Below are 21,460 nucleotides of genomic sequence, written 5' to 3'. Positions count from 1 at the left end.
GAGTGCCTTATTCAGGCATACTTTAATCTTACACTGCACCGGATCTATTGAATTAAGGTGGCCATACACTGCAACCTCGCCAAGCGAGCGGATCCTCTCCCAATATGCCCACCTACGGACAGGCAATATCAGGCTAATTTGATCGTTTGGTCCAAACAATCTAATTAAAACCTGAGGCCTGAGCAGGACCTGGCTGGGAGTTCTCTGATGCTGCAGGCTGCTGGTACAGCTGCTGCTGGCAGAGGTACATATGATTTGGGGGCAAAATATACAGATTTTGGGTGCAATTTGGATTGTCTGCCTGCTAGCATATATACAGATTGGGGGCAAATTGGGCAATATGAGGGACTGGCTGCTGCTGGCACAGTTACAGATGGGGCAATATGTTGGGTGCTGGCACAGGTACAGATGGGGGGCAATATGAGGGATTGGCTGCTGGCACAGGTACAAATAGGGGGCAATTTGAGGGATGGGCTGCTGCTGGCACAGGTACAGATTGGGGCAATATGTTGGGTGCTGGCACAGGAACAAATGTGGGCAATATGAGGGATTGGCTGCTGCTGGCACAGGTACAGATGGGGGCAATATATTGGGTGCTAGCACAGGTACAGATGGGAACAATATGTTGGGTGCTGGCACAAATACAGATGGGGGCAATATGAGGGACTGGCTGCTGCTGGCACAGGTACAGATGGGGGCAATATGAGGGGTTGGCTGCTGCTGGCACAGGTACAGATGGGGGGGCAATATAAGGGATTGGCTGCTGCTGACACAGGTACAGATGGGAGGCAATATGAGGAATAGGCTGGTGCTGGCACAGGTACAGATTGGGGGTAATATGAGGGATTGGCTGCTGCTGGCACAGGTACAGATTGGGGGCAATATGAGGAATTGGCTGGTGCTGGCACAGGTACAGATTGGGGGTAATATGAGGGATTGGCTGCTGCTGGCACAGGTACAGATTGGGGGCAATATGAGGGATTGGCTGCTGCTGGCACAGGTACAGATGGGGGGCAATATGAGGGATTGGCTGCTGCTGACACAGGTACAGATGGGAGGCAATATGAGGAATTGGCTGGTGCTGGCACAGGTACAGATGGGGGCAATATGAGGGGTTGGCTGCTGCTGGCACGGATACAGATGGGGGGGCAATTTGAGGAATTGGCTGCTGCTGGCACGGGTACAGATGGCGGAGATAAAAAAAATTGAAACCATATAATGGTAAGGTGGGAAATTGAAGCCCTTGCCTAGGGTGCCAAAATACCTTGGCCCAGCCCTGTTTAGAATGCAAATAAAAAATTATATAAAACCCCTGACTAAAGTTTCCTTGGCCTACATCACTATCATCCCTCCTTGTCAGATAGTTTAATAACAACATTCTCATGCTTTGTCTGACAAACATGTATCACTTACATGCTGGTAGGAAAAAGGCTCTAACTGCCAAGAACATAGCAACAGCAACTTTCCACAACCCCCTTTTATTTTTCCCCTGTGTATTTCATAAAATGACTAGTGGATCATATATTATGACCACTTACCAAGCTGTTTGGTCAACTATTATTTTACTAATATGCATTTATTTGATTTTTGAGATTTTATTGCATATTTTACCTGCTCTTTTGTTCATTACATTTTGTCTAGCACAGCTTTCCAAAAATATATATTTGTTTGCTTGCAAAAGCTGAATTGCCAGTGGGGCCGTACATGCCACATGATTTGGTAAATCTATCCATATTGGGCATAAAACTGTCCAGCAGACCCCTGCCAATCGTTTTTAGAATGTTCTTAGTATATAAGGCTTTGTGAAAGACAAAATCCTGTAAAATGGAAGTTCTGGGGTCATTTTTAGAAATTTCACCATAACTGCTAACTTTAATAAACCCTTGCAATTTGATAGTTTGGAGTAGAAAGAAGTTTTCAGCTATCTTGGATTTGGAAGAACATGTACTTTCCAAATAAATTTGGGTGTCTCGGGTCTGCATACTTTTTTACAGCTTGTCCCACACATAAAGTACATGTTTTTGAAGTAGCAGTATGATGTATCCAAAAAATGCACATTGCACAGTATGCTGTGTTTGTAAATGAGTGTAAATAATGCCTTATACACCGTGGGAAACCAATGGATACTGATTCAGTGAGCAGAGGAAATGGCTTCTGGCCATCTTGTGACAAAAAATGGCACAGGCCTTTGGTTGTGTGTAACAAAGAGAGATCATAAAGAGTTGCACAAGAATACGACTAATATATGAGAGATACCTGTAAAGCCAGTGAATCAGGCCGAGTAGGGTATGAGAAAGTGACATTCTGAAATTGGATTATTCCTTTAAGATCCTGAGGAGAGAAACTGCCTGGTGAAGGTGACTGAGGTTTTCGGTCCATATATTCAAATACTTTCTCTGAGGATCCCACTGCTTTCCTGACCTCTGGGTACATCCTGAGCAGAACCTAAGCATAGTAGAGAACAATTTTTTTTAGCACATAAAAAGCCAGAAAATAATCCACACAAGAAACTTTGGTGCAAACCCCTGCATCGGCAAAGTATCTCTTATTCTTGTAAAAGAGAATCATTATTATTATTGTTATTAAATGAGGGAACAATGGAATTCAACAGCTCAAATATGAAGAATACTAAAAAAGTTACAGTGAGGTAAAGGGTAAATTAGTCAACAGTTAAACTGGCGTCAGGAACTGCTTGGAACATGTCATAAATCCCAGTTTGAACTTTTAATATCCTGCCCTCCCTTTATTGTTGATTTATAATAAGACAAACACAAATACAAAAACATTGATATTCTTGGAGTAAATACAAAATTAAAAAAAAGGTTTAAAATGTCAAATGTGCAAAGAATGGATTACAGAGAACAATATGCTTAATTTGATTTATCAGGGGTCATCTTTTACACCTTATATTCCAACAGAAGCTCAGAATCTGCTAGTTTTTCACTTTTACACAGGATTCACATATTTTTTTTAACAGCCTCACATAACTGAAACATGACTACCTGTTATTTCCAATCATGAACAAAATTACAATCAGCTATATGGTTGTCTGCAAAAATGGTTACAAACACGCCTCTACAGAAAGCGTCTCAACCAAAACAAACTGTACTGAAAGGATTTATTTACTGTTCATCTAACACCTACCTGAACAGGTTCAATGGAACCACTGTGATTGTATATTGGTGACTGTATTACCCTCAAGGGTATTCCATGCCACTCTGACGAAGCGGCTCAGATGAGTGGTTAAACATTTCCAAGATTACTCAGAAGGTTTAGTTGCTTTAGACTACTAGATACTGTTACTCATGCAGAGTATTGACAAGAGTAAGTACCTAGGTATACAGTATACAGTACACACAGGTAGACAGTGAGTAAGAAAGATATGCACAGAAGGATAGTGGGATAGAACTAAAGGAAAATTCATGCAATGGTAGGTCTCAAAACAAACAGAACAAAAGAGTGATACACACATGTACTAGTGCATATTCAGTTATTTGGCCACATCTAACTATGCATGATACAAAACATATAACTTCTGAGATAATTTAACATTTTAAAGCATAGACCTTTGATACATTTTTATAGGAAAATTGCTGCATGTTCAATAGAAAGAGATATGCATAGTGAGCATAGTGTGTATAGACACGCTATAAAAATAAAAATAATCCAAATAAGGAATGTGGACAGAGTTCTTACTTCAGAGGCCTGGGCTTCCCGACCCATGAAAACCTTCAAATCGTGGGTAACCTGAAACATGTGTGGAATTGAAGGCAATGCTTTCATTAAGTATTAATATTTAGCCATTTGGCCTAAAGGTTTGGTTATTTTACTGGGTAGAAATAAACATAGGCTTTGGTTTGTACGGTTTTAATTAATTGCATAAAACTTATTTAGTGTACATTAATGATTTAGCCACCTTTAGAAATACTCAGTGTTTGACTTCCATTTCTCACCTCCACAGCTGATGAGAACTGCAGCTCATATAAGACAAAGGACACCAGTTCCCCTCCACTGACCTCACCATTAGTTACCAAACGTCCACCAAAGTACAGAATTGCAACCTTCAGCACCAGGCCAGAAAACTGCGTTTAAGTAGATAAGTATGAATACACAGTTCATGTAATGCACACTCATTCTCTTCCACATGTAAATTTTGTATTTTAAAATTATTGTACAGGTATGGAATCCCTTATCCGGAAACCCGTTATCCAGAAAGTTCCAAATTACGGAAAGGCCGTCTAATTCTAATTTTTAAAAACGATTTCCTTTTTCTCTGTAATAATAAAACAGAACCTTGAATTTGATCACAACTAGTGATGAGCGAATCTGTCCCATTTTGCTTCACCGAAAAATTATCGAATCTTTCAAAAGATTTGCGAAACGGCGGAAAATTCACGAAACAGCAAAAATGTTGCGCGTCATAAAAAAATTGTCGCCCGTGGCTATTCTTTCATCGCGTGGCTATTATTTTGTCGCCCGCGGCGAATTTTTCCACGGCAAATTTTTGCATCCGTTTCGCGAAACAATCCGCCAATGGTGAAACGCAGAAATTCGCTGCGAATCCATGCCTGGCGAAACATTTCGCCCATCACTAATCACAACTAAAGATATAATGAATCCTTATTGGAGGCAAAACAAGCCTATTGGGTTTATTTAAATATTTAAATGATTTTTAGCAGACTTAAGCTATGGAGATCCAAATTACAGAAAGATCCCTTATCCAGAAAACCCCAGGTCCCGAGCATTCTGAATAACAGGTCCCATACCTGTATTAGCAAATAAATATATAAGTATTTAATTACCATTTAAATGATAGCAAATAATTATTCAGAACCTATGTAACAATAGTCAAAGTCAATACTAAGTCAATGACTACTTTTTTGCTACTCACGCTAGTTGCCACCATAGAGCACCCATAAGCCACAGCTTCAACCTTATTGAGCTGATATGTGTCATGCAACCTCTGCTCATAACGCTGGCATTCACCCTCTTCATTTGCAAAGCTTCTTACAGTCTTCATATTCGAGAATGTTTCCAGGGCTACTTGGTTTGCTTTAGAGAGAGATTCCTGGACCCGCACAGCCATACCCTAAATATGTTAAAACCGGAACAAATTCAGTAAAACATTCTGAGCTCCTTTTATTATATGAAATGATTTTAAAATATATTGACCAAAATGGATTATTGTGGCGCAAACAAGCCACTTTGTAAATGGTATTAACCAAGCATCTTAGGACACAATTTGGGCTATTTTGGTGCATAGCTAACAGTGAAATTTTTCACCAGGTTTTACTGAAAAAAAATGCCCCAGACTAAAATGGGAAAAATAAATAAATAACACAGAATGAAAAAAGTCACTGTGAAAAAATGGCCATTAATGTCAATGTGTTTTGCTAAATGTTGCCATTTTGCAAATTTGGTAGTGAAGTGAAACAGTACAGGTTCGCTCATTGCTAATATTGTTTGTTTAAGCTTGATGTTTTAGTAGGAAAAAGGAAATAATTCTGCTTTTTTAATATAACTGTATGTAGGCTAAAGCTAAAATATTTAATGATATTTGTTTCTAAAAATGGCCAGAACAACAGGCTTTTGTGCATGATCATCAGGAAAATGGTGGGCTCATAATCATCATCATCTAGTTATAATGGATGAACTGCCTACATGCTAGACACAAGCCTAATATTACATGAAATAAAGTGTTTGCCTTACCTCAGAAAATGTTCCTGTTAGTTTAGGAACAATTGTAATGACACACAGACATAATATTGTGAAGAAAGTCAGCTTTGGGGACAACATGATCATGTAACTGCTGAGGAAAACCACTCTCATCAAGTACCACATCAACAGGCTCAGTTCGTGGGATAGAGACTCGCTCATTGTTATGGTATCCGTAGTAACACGAGATGTTATATCACCTGAAAGAGGAGTTATTTTTAATGGAAAAATAATTAATATCATTTGTGTGTAAACAGATATAGCTAGCTATATATAGCTTTCCCCCAAAACACAATTAAGCAAGAGGGCTCCCAGTAATTACACTTAAAACTCTCTCATGTTATTAGTATAACCACTGACTGTGTGTGTGTACAGGCACATAAGAATTAATGTGAATAAACAGCCAATAGAGAGCAATAAAAGCAAACAACTAAAAACAGAATCAAATCCTCAGTCACATTTTCATATCTTATACACTCAAAGAGAAATGGTATGTGTTAATCATAGCTATACAATACTAAAGAAGACACATTTTCAAATTATTCATGCAGCAGTTGGAAATTGGAAAAATAGAGCACACTTAAAGGACATGTAAACCCCACACACAAAAATGTAATCAGTGTACAGGCTCTTTGAAATCTTTCAATACCTGCCACACTGTTTGTCCAGAGGTTAATAGTAAGGCTGCAATATCTCCTTAATCACTTATATTTCCTTCTCCTCCTGTAACCCACTCGCCCCCTCCCTCAGGAATTTGCTTTGGCTGTTGGCTTGTGGGCATGATCAGTTGTTCTAAGCTGAGATTACTAAACAGGCCCCCCAATCTAACAGCCAGTGAAGAGATGGCATTGCTGGTTCCCATAGAAACTCAGCTCTAGCTGTCTGCTTCATTTTTTTTCTTCTCTCCTGAGCTCAGCTCAAACACAGACAGTTGTGCCTGTGTGAGCCTGTATTCTTGATGAAATGTATGCTGAATAAGGGTCTGTGTGTGTGTATGCTGATGCAGATGTGATGTAAATGTATATGATTATGTATCAGGGGAAAAATGGCCACCGGGTGAAAGCTGCTATTTGCTTTAGTAAAATGTGATGGTGCTGGCAAACAGAGGGGATATATGCAGTACAAATAATGCCATTTGGGTGGGGGAGACATGCCCAACTGATATACATTGTAGGCAAATGTAGGCTTTACATGTCCTTTAAGTCACAAGATTAATGATGGTTACCCATTTTAGCTACTGCAAACTCTGCTGCAAAGCTAAATATAGATGTTTGGCTAGAACCAAACATAAACAGTTAGCAGTATACATCACAAGTGCATATATCCTTATATGTGTGTATAAAACCCAAAGTAGCAGTACTGTGAATTACAGATTCTCTGAAAAGCAGAGGGAATCCCAGAATTCATTTCAAAATCGAAAAAAGGGGAGAAGATGCATTACATTGTGAGCTTAAAAGATGTTGAGAAACTGCTTGTCAAAGTATCATGGTTTCCTTTCAGTCTGTGGAATATATATATATATAAAACTAGAAAGAATATGCCGCACACACAGGTCTTAGATGCAAAAAAACAAAAAAAAATTTTATTTGGATCAAATTTTTTTTTTTGTTTTTTGCATCTAAGACCTGTGTGTGCGGCATATTCTTTCTAGTTTTGTATGCTCACTTTATACTGCACCCAGGCAAATTATTACTTCGTTATACGTGAGTGCCTGCTTTGACCTGTTCCTATATATAAGAGGATTTGTTACTCACCGATAAAGCCTTTTCTCGGAGTCCCGTCACGGCAGCACAGGTACCAGTGGGTTAATGCACTCTTCCCTTTAGGAGGCAGGATAGCAAAAGTAAAAAGGCTAGGGTCCCTCCCCAGCCTTTCCCCTCCCTCTTCCCTGCATTAACCCCTCCTCCGACAGTTACGGTTAGCACAGCTGATGGAGAAGATAAAAAGGGTGGGACTCCCTGTGCTGCCGTGACGGGATTCCGAGAAAAGGCTTTATCGGTGAGTAACAAATCCTCTTTTCTCGGTCGTCCCTAGGCAGCACAGGTACCAGTGGGTTCGTCCCAAAGCAGAGAGTAAAAGGGGGGGAATACTTGTACAATAGGAATAGCAATAACAATGGAACGAAATGGAAGTAATATTTTAACTGAAGGATGTAAATGCTCTAACATGGCAAACTGAGAGCGGCGTTACTGCTGGACCGCTGACTGAAGAACTTTCCGGCCGAAGGCTGCTTCCGCCGAAGAGAACACGTTAAACTTGTAAAATTTCCTAAAGGTGTGAATGGAGGACCACGTGGCCGCTTTGCAGATCTGTTCGGTTGATGCGGCGTTGGCCAGCGCCCATGAAGTGCTGAGGGCTCTAGTAGTGTGTGCAGACGTTTTGAATGGTATAGGTAAGCCCTTGTCACGGTAGATTGAGGTAATTAGGCTTTTGATCCAGCGGGCGATGGATGCTTTGGAAGCCTTGGCACCCTTGTGTTGGGGGCCGTACAAGACGAAGAGTGAGTCTGACTTGCGTGTATTCAATGTCCTATGGATGTAGAAATTTAGTGCTCTCACCACGTCCAGGTTGTGCAGCAGCCGTTCCTGTGGTGATGCCGGTTTAGGGCATAGTGAGGGAAGAACTATCTCCTGATTAAGGTGGAATGCTGAGTTGACTTTCGGAAGGAATGTAGGTAGAGTTCGCAGGGCGGCTTTGTCCTCGTGAAAGATGCAGTATGGAGGCTTATGGGATAAGGCTCCTAGTTCCGAAATCCTTCTGGCTGAGGATATTGCCACCAAGAAAGCCACCTTCCAAGTGAGGAGTTTCAGATCGATGGTGGCTAATGGTTCGAAAGGTGCGTACTGAAGCTTGCGGAGGACTAGGTTCAAGTCCCATGGTGGTAGGGGGCTTTTGTACGGTGGTTTGATGTGTGTTGCCGCTTGCAAGAATGTCCTGACGTCTGGATGTGTCGCTAGTTGGTGCTGAAAGAGTAGTGAGAGTGCGGACACTTGTACTTTTAACGAGTTAACCCCCAGGCCTTTGTCTAGGCCGTTCTGGAGAAACTCTAGTAGTGTGGGGATATGACACTTGGATGTACTGCACTGGGTGCCGGTGCACCAGGTGAGGAATGTATTCCAGATGCGATGGTAAGCTTTCATGGTGACCGATCTGCGGGCTTTCATGAGTGTGGAGGTCACTCTGGTGGAGAATCCCTTACGTGACCAGATGGCGGTTTCAATAGCCACGCCGTGAGTGCCAAGTTTTCCAGTCCAGGGTGGAGAAGTTTGCCCTGGAGTAGGAGGTCCGGCCTTAGTGGAAGCCTCCATGGCGGTGCTATTGCGAGTGTTTGGAGGTCGGAGAACCACGGCCTTCTCGGCCAGAACGGGGTGATGACTATGGCTGTGGTTCGGAACTGAAGGAGTCTGCGGAGGACTGGGTGGATCATGGGTATGGGAGGGAATATGTACACCAAGTTGAAGGTCCACGGGGTGGACATTGTGTCGACCGCGAGTGCCTGTGGGTCCCGACATCTGGTGCAATAGTGGGGAACTTGATGATTGAACCGGGAAGCCATCAGGTCTACCTGTGGCGTTCCCCATTGTCGTGTGATTTGCTGGAACACTGTTGTGTTGAGAGACCATTCCCCTGGGTCTGCAAAGTTTCGGCTGAGGAAATCTGCCTCCCAGTTGAGGTGACCCGGGATGTATACTGCTGTGAGGCGGCAGTGATAGTCCTCTGCCCACTGGAGTATCCGGGAGACCTCTTTCCAGGCGGCGCGGCTCTTGGTGCCCCCTTGGTGATTTATGTATGCCACGGTGGTGGCATTGTCTGATTGGACTTTGACTGGGCGTCCGCTCAGTAGGTGTGTCCAGTGGGTGATGGATAGGTACACTGCTCGGAGCTCCAGTAGGTTGATGTGGAGGTCCTTCTCCTGTGAGGATCATTTTCCTTGGACCGTCCTGTGATTGAAGACGCCGCCCCAGCCGAGTAAGCTGGCGTCTGTCGTGATGACGGCCCAGTTGGTGAAGGAGCAGGTCCTGCCTCTTAGGAGATTGTTGGGTTGAAGCCACCATTGTAAAGAGGCTCTTGTGGGGCGGGACAGGCGTATTGGGCTGCTGAGGTTGTGGCGAAGCCTTGCCCATTGTCTGAGGAACTCCAGTTGTAGCTGCCGCATATGAAATTGAGCAAAAGGCACTACCTCTATAGTTGAGGTCATCAGGCCCAGAAGGCGCATGCATGTCCTTGCGGTGATTGCCGTGGAGGATATGGCTTGTCGTGCTGCGGCTGATAGGCATCTCTGTTTTTCCTTTGTCAGGGAGACTTTGTGTTGCCTGGAGTCGAATTGGACGCCCAGAAAGATGATGGACTGTGTTGGTTGGAGCATACTTTTTTTGAGGTGTATCTGCCACCCGTGTGCCTCTAAGATGCGCACGCAAGTTGTGGTTCCGCTTAGTGCTTGAGCGTGGGCTGGGGCCCGCAGTAGGAGATCGTCTAAGTATGGGAGTACGTAAAGTCCTTGTTGTCGCATGTAGGCCACTAAAGCTGCCATTACCTTTGTGAAGACACGTGGAGCCGTGGCCAGGCCGAAGGGTAAGGCCTTAAACTGGAAGTGACTTCCTGCGAATGCGAAGCGTAGGTATTTCTGGTGGTCTCGGTGTATTGGTATGTGTAGGTAGGCGTCTCTTAAGTCGATGGACGTGAAGAAGTCCCCTTGCTGGACGTTGGCTATAACGGAGCGAAGTGATTCCATTTTGAACGACGGTACGAAGAGGAACTTGTTTAAGGCCTTCAGGTCTAATACCGGCCGAAATGACCCGTCCTTCTTTGGGACGAGGAAGAGGTTTGAGTAGAAACCCGCCTTCCTTTCTGACGTTGGTACTGGTATGACCGCTCTGGCGGTCAGCATGGTGTTTATGGCTTGTTTGAGAGCGAGTCTCTTTTGCGCCGTGGGAGGAATGTTTGACTCTATAAACTTGCAGGGGGGGTCGTGGTGGAATTGGATCCTGTAACCCGAAGTGACGAGTTGGTGGACCCACTTGTCTGTTGTTGAGGATAGCCATGCTTCCCTGAAGAGTAGGAGGCGCCCCCCTACCGCCTCCTGCATACCAGGGGGGGCTTGTCTTTCATGCGTCATTAGGTTTATCGGAGGTTCCCTTGAATGGGCGCCTCTGCGTGTTCCAAGATGGTTTCCTGTTGGGGCGGTAACTTTTCGCGGGACCTGAGTAGGTGTTTTGTGGCCTCGATTGTTGGGGGGAACGCCTGAAATAGTTGGAGGACCGAAAGGACCGTTTGGGGGTCCCTCCCCATTGTGATCCGCTTGGGCGTGTTTTCTTGTCTTGGGGAAGGAAGTTACTTTTTCCCCCAGTTATCTTGTTGATGATAGAGTCCAATTCTGGACCAAAGAGGGAAGCGCCTGTAAAAGGTAGGGCTACCAGGTTTTTCTTTGAAGCTGGATCGGCGCTCCAGGTTTTCATCCAGAGGGCCCGTCTGGCTCCGATGGACATGGCTGATGTTTTGGCCAGAAGTTGTAGTGTGTCCATGGAGGAATCACATAGAAAATGAACCGCGTTTAGGATCTTGGATAACTGCCCGTGCATGTCAAAGGATTCGTCGGTGACAGCGGCTAGGGCCTCCTCGAGCCACCGGACTGCCGTGCATGATACACAAGCTGAAGCTACTGTGGGTTTAAAGGCTGAGTTAGAGGAGGAGAATATGTTCTTGAGTAGACTTTCTGCCTTTCTGTCCATGGGATCTCTAAAGGACGTTCCGTCCTCTAATGGTATTGTGGTTCGTTTGGCTAATCTAGCCACAGGTGCATCCACCTTGGGGGTGCTGTCCCATAAGTCCTTGTGTGTCTGGTCAAATGGATACGAAGTATCGATTCTCTTATCTTTAGTTAGTCTGCGGTCTGGAGTTTTCCATTCCTTTTTAATGAGCTCCTGTACGGTTTCATGTACCGGAAACTGTTTCTGGTGTCGGTGAGCTGAACCAAAAAGTTTGTCTAGTGTCTTTTGTTCTTTCACTTCCTCCTGTATGCCTAGGGTTTGGAACATGTCTGTAAGCAAGGTGTTGACTGCCTCTGCCTGAGGTCTGTGGGTTGGATCGGCTGAGTGAGTGGCCTGATCTAGCTCCTCCGAGCTACTGAAGGCTAAGTTCTCTTCCCCAGAGGAATAACCTTCTATGTCAGGCTGTGTGGGTCCCATTCCCATACTAGGTGCTGGACCCGCTATAGGGGCATTGTCAGGTATGGTACCCTTGTGAGCTTGTTGTATAGAGGAAAGTTTTTCAAGTGAGGTGGAGATACCCAACAGTGTACTTTGAAAGGGTTTAAACCAATCTGGTATTTCGGTTGTGACCTCTGTGTGTTGTGTGGAGGGCTTGCTCCTTTTAGACTCTTGGTTAGGTTCCTTGGGCTTTGAGCGCTTGTATTGGCGCTTGCTTGTGCCCTGAACCGGTTCTGCGGTTCTTGGATCCCCTGTGTCTGGGCTGGGGGAGTTGCCTGACTCAGAAGCCATGTTAGGCTAAGTGGGTATATATATACAGAGTAAAGGTAGTGAAGAGGAGGCTGTGCCAACCGTACCTGTGTTATGGGGCTAATATTGCCCTTGGTGGAGTCTCCCGCAGTGTGTATATCCCTCCCGCCGTTTGTGCCTGTAGCCGGAGCGTTCCGCGCTGGCTGGGCTCTCCAGGAAGTGCGCAGGATCCGGAACTTCCGGTGACGCGCTCAGGCGCGAAGAAAGTGGCGCCACATTTGAAAAACTCGGCGCTGAGAGTGACTGGCGGGGGGGAATGTGCGGGTGGCCGCTGTGCCGCTGAAGTGATGGGGCATCTCAGGCGGTCCCTGTGACAGCGCTGACAGCTGCCTTGGGCTTGGGGAGATTGAGCAGCGCTGCAGCTGCGAACCCCTGCAGGGATGCTTACCCTGTGATGGAAGGGGACAGGGGCAGCGCTGAAGCATGCCCTTCCAGTCCTCCTTCTGCAGTTAGGCAGCGCAGAAGCATGCCGTTGAAACCCCTCTGTGTGTGATAGCCCCTGGTAGCGCGAAAGCATACCGTGGTGGGCAGGGGTTGTTGCCAACGAAAAGGGCCATAGAATATCTATGGCGTCCTGGGTATCACCTGTACCAAAAATAAATAAGCCTAAAAGGTAAAACGTAAAACATAAAACATAAAAGATAAAAAGTAAAAAATAAATGAAAAATAGAATGAAAAATAAAAAGTTAAGGGAGCAGAGCTCCCACACTACCTGCCTCCAGGAAGCAGGATAGCAAAAAACTGTCGGAGGAGGGGTTAATGCAGGGAAGAGGGAGGGGAAAGGCTGGGGAGGGACCCTAGCCTTTTTACTTTTGCTATCCTGCCTCCTAAAGGGAAGAGTGCATTAACCCACTGGTACCTGTGCTGCCTAGGGACGACCGAGAAATATATATATTACACAGACTGAAAGAAAACCTTGATACCTAGCAAAAAAATATAACTTGCAGGATCAACGACTGGTGCCTATTCCAGAATACAAAATATAAATCATAAAAATAAATCCTGCCCTCTGGGTTCTACTTTCACACATCTGATGAGGTCCCTCGCTAAACTGGGCCCCTTGTGGACTACCAGAGAGAAAACACAAATGGGTAGGGGTCACCCCTGTACTCACGATACTCACGATCCGCTCGCTTGCCTGAATGTTCCTTCACCTGACTCACCAACTTTATTATACAGTACAAGAAACCTGCTGGGGTGTTACTATTGTATGATTGCAGCGTAGTGTTACCTGTGGATTCCGAGTCAAAGAATGCCATTTCCTGCTTCAGGACGGAACGGAGGACTTGTCCCTGCGTATGTGTGTGGATCATACTCATTGTGACATTGTAGATACAGTCACACACAAACTCAGTAACCGCACTGTCAAGTTAGAAACATATTTGTAAATGGCTAAATAGACATTGGCATGATAGGTTCTGTTTACCTAGAGAAGGTAAGTACATCAACTGTTCAATTAATTGGGTATAAAGTATGTCAAATAATGATGAACATGGCTCTGATTTCCTTGATTCTCCTTTGAGGGAGGTAATCTCTCACCTTGCTGCTGTGATCAGACTCATTGCTATGATAGCTGAAGTAAAGGCTGAGGGGTCCTCCTTGTTGGCTATCCAGTCTGTCATACGCCCAGTGTAAGAAGGAAGAGCCATCTCACCTAGCAGCAGTATAAGGAATAGAAGTATAGTCAGGCCAAGAAAAGACAAATGACACCCTCATTTTGGCTTGTCATTAATGTGTAGACATTTTCATATAATTAGATTAAATTTCATGGAAAAAATGAAAGATTATCTCTTAAAAAAAGTCACTAACATCTAGGCATAATTTACACACCACTCTTTGGCAAAAATGATGGTGTTACCACATCTAAAACAGCAATCCATGCAGAAGGCTATGACATCAGTAATTAAAATAGCATTTAAAGGGAGCACATTGGGTTTTCAAAAGCACCCTTATCATGTAACAGCGATAACAAATGGTGCCTTATTTACATTTGGGCTGAAAATAATTATTACTTAATTACTTAAAATGTACACCTTTGCTGGTGCTTTTATACAGCAATTTTGGACCATTTCTCTATCTGCCTTCACTCAAGGAAAATACATACACACAGCAGTTCTATTTTAAAGGAAAACTATACCCCAAATAATGTAGGTTATTTTATATAAAAAATACTGCATAAAACAGCTCATACGTAAAACCCTGCTTCATACAAATAAACCATTTATATAAAAATATACCTTTTTATTTTTATGTGCCATTGGGTAATCCTAAATAGAAAAATACTATTTTAAAGGACATGTAAACTCTAAAATCACTTCCAGCCCCTATGTGAAGAGGACCGCTCCTCCACCTGAACCGCATCACTATCGCAGCCAAGAACTGCTCCCATCGCTAGTGCCGCTGCATTTACACTGACCACATGAAGAGTTTCTCACTGCGCCCATTTTTCCTGCTCGAAGATATCATAGACTCGCAACCTATTCCAAATCTGCATCTGCACATTCCCCTGCCCACCAACCTCTCCATATAGTTTTTTTTCAAAGTGCAAGTGCAATCCAGCTTTAAAGTGCACATGCCCTAAACGCCAAGCGCCAAAGCTGATTCTGAAGGGAGGGGGGAGAGTGGCCGAGCGAGCAGAAGAGCCGAAGGAATGCAGAGAGATTCAGGGAATGCTGAGTGGCAAGTATTTAAATATTTTAAAGAGTCATTTTAATGATTAGATTTATAGTTTATATGTCCTTTAAGTAAGGGCTGACCCCTGGGATCATGTGATTCACAGTGCACACAAACAAACCAAGGCACACATACATGCTAGGTCCCATCAGCCAATGAATGGACAGAGTTCTGTCTTTTGCTCCCACACTTCCTCCTGTTACAGTTAGAGCTGCATTATTTCCTGTCATGTGATCTCTGAGGGAGCACACAGCCTATCACTAAATTGTGGGTCAAGGGAAAGGACAATATTTAACTATCTGTTGTGTACAACCAAGGCTTTTGGGGACATCTGCACAAAAGTAGAGTTTTAAAAGCACATTCCCTCTATTTTAAAGGTGTTTAATGCAATTGCAAAGTTCTTGACACTTGGCACCAAGTGCAATAAAATGAGCACAAACTGCCATGTTTTTTGCACTTTTGCAACCTGGCACACACGATTCATGTCTTGTTGTCTAGAATGGAACCCATAGACCTGTGCTTCACCCATGAATACAGTGTTCCCTGCTGTTGAGGAATAACAGCGCTTGCCTCCATAGCAGTAATAAATTAGACACTATACTGTAAAGAAAACCGCTTCTGCATGAAGCAGTCTTCTGTAACATTCATGAATACTTGTAAATGCTTCTACAGAATTTACAGTAATACCATCACTTTGGGCAGATTTATCGAAATGTGAGTTTAGAGCTTAATACATAAAAACTCACCTACATTCTAATTTATCAAATGATGAACTCTAACTTTCATCCACCTTTAAACACATGCAGGGGAGTTTTTATGTATTACACTCTAAACTCACATTTGTTTAATGTTAAATATTCTTATTTAAGTATATGATGCTTACAGCCAGTAGATGGCACATACATTAAAAATAAAGAAAACTGGTAGCTACAAGGAAACTGTGGAACAAAACTGTTAAAGATTTTGGATTTCCTTTGTGACACTGTCAGTGAATAGACAGTGGGTTGAATGCCTCCTGCGGGATGGAGGAAAGGTTTTTGATGCAGGGCACCACAGAGAATTGTTATTGCAGGCTAATCCTTTCAACTAGGAGTATTTTTTCTTACTTGCACCCCTGTAATATGATTATTCAGGATTTGGTTTCAGGCATGCAAATAATAACACATAGCCTTTCTTTAGGGCATATTATATTTAGGGGCATTATATTTAGTACTTACTCCAAGATGACAGTACCAGGAACACGGCCACTAGCAGAAATCTGTGTACATAAGGTTGCAGAAGGGTAATTAACCGTCTCAAAGAGGCTGAAGAGGTAACAGCTATCTTCTCCTTTGTGCTGTGGGGAAACAGCTGGTGCCACAAGATGCCTGAAGTTACAGTGAGAAGGTAACACAAGAGGAAGACGTCCCAGCGACTCCAGCTGTATAGGAGTTCTGTACTACTTCTCAGTGACACAAGGGCAATCACAGCAGCACAGAAGGGGACAAGAAAGCTAAGGACAGTGCCAATCAGGGCCAGGTGGTCTCCCTGCAGCCATGGAGGGAGTTTGGATCTACTTCTAACTGTGCAAATACCCAGACTAAGAATCACAAATCGTACCAAACCTGCCAGCCATGCCAGAATTATGGGGGCATAAATGGGAAGAAGATATGTAAGAAATAATCTCAGGATGAGCATGGAGGCAAAATCCACAGCAAAAAGAAAACATAGCGTCCAGATGTGATGCATGATGACACTCCTGTAAAGAGAGACAATAAATTCACAAGGAAAGAAGTATATTATGGAGATGCCCAGCAAGTATGAAACACCGAAATTACACAAAATGCATGCCTATTGTGTTTTAATGGAAATAAACATTTTGAAACACATTTTACTTTTGTAGCATCCACTTAGTGTCCTTTTTATAAGCCAGAGAGAGGAGGGCTGCCTTAGAATGCTCTATGAGATACAACAATGCGGTAAGGCTGGAATGATACTATCATATTCCTATCATTAATAGGAACATGTCAGAATCTCTGTAAATAAGGTACATTTATACCTTGGTCTATCAGTTTATGGTGATCTATTTAAACAATGCTCTTTAAAGGCTCTGCGAGGCTACAGTTTTATTGTTATTGTCACGTTTTATAACTTCTTTTTCAATTCAGTCCCTCTCCTATTCATATACCAGCCTCTCATTCTAACCACTCCCTGGTTACTAAGGCAATTTAAGCCAAAAATAAAGACCAAATGCAAACTCCCTACATCATACTAAAAGTTAACTCAGAGGTGAACAACCCCTTTAAGAAAAATGTTATACTTTGTATAACTTAGATAATAACTTTTCCAATTGCTCATTACTTTTTAATTCTGAAATGTAGGTTTTAATAATTATTTCATAGTATTTAATAATACATTTCTCAGCAGAATCAGAGATTTCCCAGCTACCAATGTATCAGTTGTAACAGTAGCTCTAGAACACATTTTACTTAAGCTGAAACTTCTGTTTTTCAGCAATGTAGCAAACTGTAACAGTTTAGAAAGTCAACAATCTGGCTTACTCCTACTAAACACTATGGGGCCGATTTACTAATCCACGAACAGTCCGAAGGCGTCCGAATGCGTTTTTTTCGTAATGATCGGTATTTTGCGACTTTTTCAGAAATTGTTGCGACTTTTTCGTAGCCATTATGAATGTTTCGCAAAATGTTGCGACTTTTTCGTAGCGCTACGACTTGCGCGAAAAGTCGCGACTTTTTCGCAGCTTTCGCGCCGAGTACGAAAGTTTCGGATTCATTCAAGCTTCAGTATGGTGACTTTTGGGCCAGGTTGGAGCTGCAGGGTGCCATTGAATCCTATGGGAGGCTTCCAAAATCATGCTAAGTTTCGCCCGCCGCTTACAAGTGCTCAATACGAAAAAGTCGCGACAAGATACAAGCAAATCGTAACGGCTACGAAAAAGTCGCGACTTTTCGCGCAAGTCGTAATGGAAAAAGTCGCAACATTTTACGAAAAGTAACGGCGACGAGAAAACCGCAAAAAATACGAAAAAGTCGCAAAATGTTGGTTTTCCAATCAGAATTTTTCCAATTCAGATTCGTGGGTTAGTAAATCAGCCCCTATGGGTGAATGAGGGGGTGGGACAAAATAATGAATATTTCAATTAACTAATATTTTTGAATATAGTAGGGCTGATTCACTAAAGTGCGTTAAAACGTGCGCTATTTATAGCATGTGTTAAAATTTTTACCGCATCTAAATTTTCGCGTTTTAACGCACAATTCGCTAAAAGCATACTTGTGTTAATTTACGTGCGATACTGCATTCGTTATTTTAGTCGTGAAGACTATTTTCATGCGGTATTTGACGGAACATATGTTAATAGTAGCCGCATATAAATATTCGCCGCATATAAATAGTCGTGCGAAAAAACGCACGCCATGTTAGCCATACATGCCATTACTTTCCGAAAATTACTGTACTGAAAAATGACCATTTCCCTGCAAACTGAAGGCTACATAACTCTAGGGCCAACACAGACTTGAATAAATAACACTGCAAAGTCCATATTTTATTGGCAAAAGCTCATTAACTGTACTTTTCTATAATTACCGCCTGCCTCAAGTAGGTGTTAATTTTCGCATAGACTAATGCGATATTTAGTGCGTCTAAGTGTTTGTGAATCATGCGTTAGTGTTATTTCGGCATGCAAATTAACGCATGCGGTAGCGCGAAATTTAACACATACGATGTGCGACTTTATGCACGTGGTAATACTGTTGTGAATCGCATGTTAATTTTCCCGTCTATTTTAACGCAAAAAAGCGTGCAATAAAAATTAACACACTTTAGTGAATCAGCCCTAGTATCTTTTGTAAAGGTAAACAGCATAATTTATTAAAAAAAAGGCTATATCTTATGACTTCTATTTTCCAGACAGCCCAGCAGGTGGCAGCCATATTACAAAAATACTCAAAAAACAGGGGTCACCAGATATACTGTAGCAAAGAGGTTCCAAGTGCTATTATTATTATTAACATTTTATAAATCGCCAACATATTCCGCAGCGCTGTACAATAAGTGGGTTACATACATTGGACATACAGAGTAACATATAAAGCAATCAATAACCGATACAAGAGGTGAAGAGGGCCCTGCCCAAAAGAGCTTAGTGCTAATTCTGTATTGTTAAACTAGAGGCCTGCGAGATGGATCTGACCTTCCAAGAAATTTTGTATCCCCCAGACTGCTCAAGAGCTCTAATGACCACTATAGATAACACAATAATTTCAATTTAACATAGAATAGGTTATAAACTATACATACAGAATAGTAAATAACTAGAAAGCAGTATGGAAATATTTGGACAATGTTGTGATAAGCATTAAGAATGGCACCAGTTGACACCTGAAAAAACAGAATATAATACTCATAAAGTATAACAAAGTCCTATGTTGATTTTAAATACAATCAATGTTACAGTAAGTATTTTATATCAACAAAAGCTAACAAAAAAATGAAAATTGGCCATCCTGCATGTCTCTTCCTTATGACATTCTCAGCAGCCAGCCAGGCAGACCTACCTAAAGGTGGCCATTAGTGATGGACGAAAAAATTAGACAGGCATGGATTTGCGGTGCATTTCGCCATTGGTGGATTTTTCAAAAAATTGTCGCCTGCGTCAAAAGAATTGTCACAAGCGTCAAAAGCATTGTTGTGTGCGACAATATGTTTGACGAGCACGAAATTCTCTTGACACTCGCGACAATTCTTTTTTTTTGCCGTGCAACATTTTCCCTGTTTCCTCGCCATGACAGGAAATTTAAACCTGCACGATTGATAATGGTTGAAAAGGACCATCAAAGGGGCCCTATACATGGGTCAATAAACTGCTGACTCGGTCTGCCAGCAGCTTTTATCGCTCGTGTATGGCCACTTTAAGATAGGCCCTGAGCAGAGCAGAACTGCCCTAGTACATCTAAGTGGCCATACACCTTACAATAAGGATTATTCCCACCCTTCACTGACATTCAGAGCTGAATCATCAAATACGGAGGTAGAATTGTCTTCCTGACAATTCAGCCCTTAACGTAGATTCTACTTGGGCGTCTTCAATGGCGTCCGATCAAAATCTTTTGTCGGGCCCGACTGACGAGCCGATCGATATACAAAGCTTTTGTGATATCAGCTGTCATGTCGATCTGCCATACATGCACCGAATATCGTACAAAGCGAGGTTTCGTACAATAGTATCAGTGCGTGTATGGCCAGCTTAAGTAGCTGAAGGTAAACCTAACTGCAAGCCACCAGAGGAATCACTGAGCACTGATAACATCTAGCCTCTGCAAAAAATAGTATTAAAAGCACATAATATATCTAAAATAATAAGTGCATTTTGCTGTACCTGAGGAGTGGGATAAACCTACAGATTTCATGATGTGTTAGATAGACCCTAGCAACCAAATAGCTGCAGAAATTCCAAACTGGAGAGCTGCTAAACAAAATTCGCAAATAATAAAAAATGAAGACCTATTGCAAACTGTCTCAGAATAGCACTCTTTTCTATATCATACTAAAAGTTAATTTAGAGGTGAACAACCCCTTTAAATATTTAACATACTGTCGAAAAGTGTCAGTACAAGAGAAGCTACAGTTCTATAGGAAGCTACAGTTCTAATAGGAACTATGTGAGCCTTATTTTTATCACTCATTACAACACAACATTTGTTGCAGTAACATTTTAAGGGTAAGAACAGAAATAAATCCTGAAGCATACATAAAGGTACAGCACACCCAACTAAGCATACAAGGCCCTATTTGGGCTCTAATCTTGGCACAACTCAAATAAAGTCTACATGCCAGTGCCAACATAGTAGAAAAATATAATAGTGAGGGGCTGATTGTGGACTCCCTACTGTTACAGGGAGTTATGGTGCAAAACAATTTCCAATTAAGCACATGAAGAAGGGGGCACCCACAAAATAGGATTTGCACCTTTGAGTGAATTTGGTTTATGGAGAGCACTAGAATTGTTTTGCACTCCAACTCTTTGGAATTTTAGTAAAGTGTGTGGAAAAAGTTCCTCTTCAGGAAGGTCTTTGAGACTTAGCTGGGGCCCAAAAAAGATCTTGCCTGGAGCCCAGTAGCGTCTGTTTGCAGCACTGCATGCCCTGTGTCTCACAGTCAGGGCTGGGGCTAGCTAAACGTTAGTCAGATGCCAACTAAACAGTTTCTGCAGAGGATACAGTCGCCATTATTATTGATATGTCTTCTGTGCTCTCATTTCTCCCCATAGGTACCCAGTTATGTTACTAGGGATAAAAGACATACTTCCATAAAAACGGCCCATATCGCTATCTCTATAGAATGAATATCGGTTGGCACATAAGGAAGGTTATCCGCTTATCCGCGGGAGGAAGCAGAAACTATGGGACTCACCGTGCAGTTGGTACCTACTGACCCTCTCTGGCTGCGGCTTCGGGTTTCTGTATGAGCGACTCTTTGCCTTGTACTCCCCATACACATACAGGGCTTTGTGCGCAGCATAGGGATTCCCCGGCCTTCCCAGAAATGTGCTG

General features: G+C 42.7%; 1 protein-coding gene across 1 annotated transcript; it reads right to left on the bottom strand.

Annotated features, from left to right (window-relative positions):
• Positions 1-1,618: 1,618 nt before the first annotated feature.
• On the bottom strand, positions 1,619-21,457 carry LOC108648266 (antigen peptide transporter 1-like). The gene is made up of 8 exons (XM_031894896.1): positions 21,321-21,457; positions 16,121-16,641; positions 13,770-13,884; positions 13,462-13,592; positions 5,710-5,915; positions 4,892-5,089; positions 3,954-4,082; positions 1,619-2,445 (listed from the first exon to the last, which is right to left on the bottom strand). Exons 2-8 carry the CDS (start codon positions 16,629-16,631, stop codon positions 2,239-2,241), a joined length of 1,497 nt encoding a protein of 498 aa, XP_031750756.1. The 5' UTR covers positions 16,632-16,641; positions 21,321-21,457; the 3' UTR covers positions 1,619-2,238.
• Between the last annotated feature and the right edge of the window lie 3 nt (positions 21,458-21,460).

Source organism: Xenopus tropicalis, unplaced genomic scaffold, assembly GCF_000004195.4.
Source record: "Xenopus tropicalis strain Nigerian unplaced genomic scaffold, UCB_Xtro_10.0 Sca11, whole genome shotgun sequence".
In the NCBI taxonomy this organism is placed as follows: Eukaryota; Metazoa; Chordata; class Amphibia; order Anura; family Pipidae; genus Xenopus; species Xenopus tropicalis.
The sequence above is the reverse complement of the archived record's forward strand: the minus strand, read 5'-3'. Positions and strand labels throughout refer to the sequence as shown.